Below are 5,166 nucleotides of genomic sequence, written 5' to 3' on the forward strand. Positions count from 1 at the left end.
ATATTATTTATTTATTTATTGATTGATTGACATGACATAAATAATTAATTTAAATAAATATTTATTATTTTGACGTCACGTGCAATACACGTATAAACTAGTTTTACAAAACGTGTTTTCTATTTTTTTCCTCAAAAATTTAAAATAAGTTTTTTTGTTTTTTGAAACTTTAGGGCACTTGTTGATTTTTGTATTTTATAAGGGAAAGTTTTCAAAAAATATATTTTTATTTTACCTATAAGATCCTTTAATTTTAAATATTCTAATATAATGATATAATTATTAAAAAAAATTATAAAATGATAATTTTATCTAAAACATAAACTTTTAATGAATGGTAAAAAAAAGTTGAATCACCCATCATAAATATCTTCACATTTTTTAATATATTATAAATATAAATTATAGATATAGATTATTCATATTTTTTAATATATTATAAATATAGATTATCATCAAACGGTGAAATCTTGGAAATTTGTATAAAGCTCTCTCCTAATTGCATTCTTTCTCCTCCATGGAATTTCATATGGATCCACAAATGTCATGCACCTTCTTCATCTCCTTCTTCTTCTTCATCTCGTTTACACATTCCTTCTATCTTCCCGGTGTTGCTCCTCGTGATTTTCAAACTGTAATATCATTTTCTTTTTTTTCTTTATATGATACTAGTTTCTATGTACGTGCCTCGCATGTTAACCCCTATGTATAATATTAAGATTTCATTCTTAACATGGTTATTATACCAACAGATAATGGTATTGAGATCATCGAGTAATTTGTACCATATTCATTTCTTGAATAATTGACACATTTTTTCTAGTTTTGCATGTTCTTTTAATTTAAAGGCTTATATTTTCTGCTTTCTTGTGAATCATAATGGAAGGGTAGCCTTGGCGTAAACTTAATGTCATGTGATCAGAAGGTTATGGGGTCAAGTCATGGAAATAGCCTCTTGCAGGGTAAGGCCGTCTACAATAGAACCTGTGGTCCGGCGCCTCCGTAGTCCTCACATAGCGGGAGCTTTAGTACACGGTATTCTTAATAGTATACCATGTTTTTAATATGGGGTCTTGATTAAGCCAAAATGTTTGGCTTGTAAAGTGGATGTGATTGTTGTAACCAATGAAATGGCCTGTACACATCGGAATGAATTAATATGGATGCTTAATTGATTGGTTGGTTGATTTATAAATGTACATGATAATTTTTATTAGCTGTCTCAGTCTCTGTTTTTACGAGGCAGAGGTAAGGTCTGCCTACACCTTATCCTCTCTAGACCCCACCCTTGGCGGGATTACTATGGATATGTTGTTGTTGTTGTCTTGTTGATAGGCTAATCCTAGGAAAATGAGTCACTTTTGATTGATTTTGCGGAAATTGATCAAGTTCCTCTGGAATTTTTATTTTTAAAGTTACAGTGGGTTGTCTACTGGATAGGCATCATTAGTGTCTCGTATCATATGATATCATCAAAACTCTTTGTTATAATGAAGGCAGTTACAAGATTTAGAGGTAATTCCATCTGTTACATATATAGACAATTTTAAAATTTTATTTAATTTTTTTTATTATCTTTGTATAGACTAAGTTCGAAATGGTGAACATGTGTGCCCCTACTACATATATGCTGATTGCTGGCTTGTCCTCTGCCTTTTTATTTTGTGTTGGTCTGCTTGAATGAATGCCTTTGGCAGAATACATTTAACTCATACAATCGTTTGATAAGATAAAATAAAGCTGCGACTAAATCAGTGTGAACTCAACAGAGAAATGGAAGAGGCCCTCTTCACGTTTCTTTTTATTGAATCCGCTTCTTGAAGTCTTCATATGTTTGTCTATCGGTTTATGACTTGAAAATCATGTCTGCAAAATATTGGGCATTGTAGTCATTTCATTGTCTTAGTTTCATCTGTTGTTAATACTTTGTACTAGTTGCTAGGATAAAAACATCCAAGATTACTCGAAAGATACTATTTTTGCTTTGTTATACGTGTTTCTGCTTGCTGTTCGATTCTTCCCTCTTCTACCGGAAAAGAACAAACTGCCCAGAAAGGGATTACTCCATGCAATCTGCTGCTTTTTCTGCTATGTATAATTGTCTAACAAGGCTGTTCTTATCTGTCCTTACAGGGTGATCCACTTAATATCAAAGTAAACAAGTTGTCATCTACAAAGACACAACTACCATATGACTTTTACTACTTGAAGTATTGCAAACCTACTGAAATTTTGAATACTGCCGAGAATTTGGGAGAGGTTCTTCGAGGGGACCGAATAGAGAATTCAGTTTATACTGTAAGCATATAATCTTTTCGTCTAGTTTGAAACTGGGGCTAAAAACATTTTTTCATGTACTTAGCTGAGTTGGTTATATCTTGTGAATTGATTCACAGTTCCAAATGAGACAAGAACAGCCATGCCAAGTGGTTTGTCGACAGAAACTTAATGCGAAATCTGCAAAGAACTTCAAGGAAAAGATTGATGATGAGTATAGAGTCAATATGTAAGATCAATTTAGTTTAATTTATCTTTTCCAGCATTATATCTTTGTTCATGTTTTTGCACCGCCAGTCCGCCACAAAATTTCACTTTGATGGTTCAAATAATTATGCAGGATTCTGGATAACCTTCCTGTTGCTGTTCTTAGACAAAGGCGAGATGGGAGTCAGTCAACTACTTATGAACATGGTTTCCGTGTTGGGTTCAAGGGAAATTATGCTGGGGTTAGTGCAACAACTGGATTAATATAAAATGATAACATAATCGTTGCTAAGTAATTTAACCCTTAATGCATTCACTTTCTTCTGCCAGAGTAAAGAGGGGAAGTATTTTATCAACAACCACTTAAGCTTTCGAGTCATGTATCACAGGGATGCTAAAACTGATACAGCTCGTATTGTTGGGTTTGAAGTCACTCCAAATAGGTTTTAGAAGCAAACCTGTCACTTGCTGTTTGTATTCAAATTCTTTATTCTTGGCTGTTCTCCTCTCACTTGATTTTTCTTGACAGCATTAATCACGAGTATAAGGAGTGGAATGAAAAGAACCCTCAAGTGACGACGTGCAACCCGAATACAAAACATTTAATTCTAGGTGGTGTTATACCCCAAGAAGTAGATACAGATAAGGAAGTTATATTTTCCTATGATGTGTCCTTCAAGGTATTCTTATTGAACCGTTATGTGTCCTACTTAAGGCACAAAACGATTATTTATTGTTTGTTGATTTTTAATCTGTTGTTTATCTGTTTGCTCCAGGAGAGTGATATAAGGTGGGCTTCTCGTTGGGATACATACCTTCTCATGAATGATGATCAGATTCACTGGTTTTCCATCGTAAACTCCCTTATGATTGTCCTCTTCCTTTCTGGTATGGTCGCGATGATCATGATGAGAACTTTGTACAGAGATATTGCTAACTATAATCAACTGGAAACAAAGGATGAAGCTCAGGAAGAAACGGGATGGAAACTTGTTCATGGAGATGTTTTCCGTCCTCCTATTAATTGTGGATTATTGTGTGTTTATGTTGGGACCGGTGTCCAGATATTTGCAATGACTCTAGTGACAATGATCTTTGCTGTGCTGGGTTTCTTGTCACCTTCTAACCGTGGTGGACTAATGACTGCCATGGTTCTTCTCTGGGTCTTCATGGGCTTGTTTGCTGGCTATTCTTCTGTGCGTCTTTACAAAACATTAAGGGGAACAGAATGGAAGAGGATTACCTTGAGAACTGCTCTTATGTTCCCTGGTATACTTTTTGCTGTCTTCTTTGTGCTGAACGCTCTCATCTGGGGAGAGAAATCTTCCGGAGCTGTGCCTTTTGGCACTATGTTTGCTCTTGTGTGCTTATGGTTTGGAATCTCGGTACCTTTAGTGTTTGTTGGCGGCTACATGGGCAGTAAAAAAATGGTCATTGAAGAGCCAGTTAAGACAAACAAAATACCTAGACAAATACCGGAGCTGCCATGGTATATGAAACCGGCCTTTTCAATTCTTATTGGTGGAATTCTTCCATTTGGGGCTGTTTTCATTGAGTTGTTCTTCATTTTGACTTCCATATGGCTGAACCAGTTCTACTACATCTTTGGCTTCCTTTTTATAGTTTTTCTGATCTTGGTAATCACATGTGCGGAGATAACAATGGTTCTCTGCTACTTCCAGTTGTGCAGTGAAGATTATTATTGGTGGTGGAGAGCTTATCTAACTGCTGGATCCTCGTCTTTGTACTTCTTTCTCTACTCCGTTTTCTATTTCTTCAGCAAGTTGGAAATCACAAAGCTGGTTTCAGGAATCTTATATTTTGGTTACATGCTGATTGCATCGTATGCCTTCTTTGTGCTAACGGGAACAATTGGTTTCTACTCTTGCTTCTGGTTTGTCCGGAGGATCTACTCCTCGGTGAAGATTGACTGATCAAGAGATGGCTCATGACTTCTTACAAGTATGAAACATAGTGAAGCTGGTCTAGGTTCTGATGATTTTGAAATTTTGGAATGTCAGTTGGTTGCATCATATGCCTTATTGGTGTTAACTGGAACAATTGGTGTCTATACTTGCTTCTGCTTGGTCCGAAAAAATATACTCCCTGGTGAAGATTGACTGATCATATCTCATAGTCTGTATTGATAATAGTGAAAATGCTCTTGCTTAGAAAGAAAGTCGCAAAAGTTTGTTTTTGTTGCTTCAATAGGACAAAGGCGGATTCCAGCCTGCTAACAACCATTTTGTTTCCAGTTCACAGGCTTGAATTATTTCTTATCATTGTAGTTATTTCGTTGGTTACATTGTTGACAGATTACTTGTACTTTTTAGCAATACATCTGGTAAAATGTTACCAGAAATTTTGTATACTGCAAGCTTGGAGCACAGGGCTATAATTGAGCACAGTTTGAACAATCTTGCTTTTATGTATGATAGCATCTAATATGATAGGATATATACTAAAAAACTTTTTTAAAAGAATATCTAGGATCTATATGTCCGGTCCTTCCTCAGATCCTACACCTAGCAGGAGCTTTAGTACATCGGGCTGCCTCTTTATCTAGGATTTATCTGCTCTATCTGCTGGCCTGCCAAACAAATTCAGATGTTTATATATACTTTGAACAAAATTCAAGTCGAGGCAAACACTCTATGGAACGCCAATTCGAGTGATATCGTT

General features: G+C 35.5%; 1 protein-coding gene across 2 annotated transcripts; it reads left to right on the forward strand.

The window, feature by feature from the left end:
• Window positions 1-444: 444 nt before the first annotated feature.
• Window positions 445-4,901, forward strand: LOC107872588 (transmembrane 9 superfamily member 7-like). 2 transcript variants are annotated; one of them, XM_047400377.1, is made up of 8 exons: window positions 504-634; window positions 892-1,035; window positions 2,134-2,298; window positions 2,397-2,506; window positions 2,618-2,726; window positions 2,815-2,927; window positions 3,014-3,164; window positions 3,261-4,901. In XM_047400377.1, exons 4-8 carry the CDS (start codon window positions 2,403-2,405, stop codon window positions 4,416-4,418), a joined length of 1,635 nt encoding a protein of 544 aa, XP_047256333.1. In that variant the 5' UTR covers window positions 504-634; window positions 892-1,035; window positions 2,134-2,298; window positions 2,397-2,402; the 3' UTR covers window positions 4,419-4,901. The 2 variants fall into 2 exon arrangements, with proteins under 2 accessions (XP_016574718.1, XP_047256333.1); XM_016719232.2 differs by lacking the exon at window positions 892-1,035 and having other exon boundaries at window positions 445-634.
• Window positions 4,902-5,166: the final 265 nt, after the last annotated feature.

This window comes from Capsicum annuum, chromosome 12, assembly GCF_002878395.1.
Source record: "Capsicum annuum cultivar UCD-10X-F1 chromosome 12, UCD10Xv1.1, whole genome shotgun sequence".
NCBI lineage: Eukaryota > Viridiplantae > Streptophyta > Magnoliopsida > Solanales > Solanaceae > Capsicum > Capsicum annuum.

Excerpts from the sequence above, each read along its gene's own strand:
- LOC107872588 (XM_016719232.2), top strand. The coding sequence starts at position 518 with ATGGAATTTCATATGGATCCACAAATGTCATGCACCTTCTTCATCTCC. Across the intron at positions 2,507-2,617 it reads GATGAGTATAGAGTCAATAT|GATTCTGGATAACCTTCCTG; the intron begins GTAAGATCAATT and ends ATAATTATGCAG. Across the intron at positions 3,165-3,260 it reads CCTATGATGTGTCCTTCAAG|GAGAGTGATATAAGGTGGGC; the intron begins GTATTCTTATTG and ends TGTTTGCTCCAG.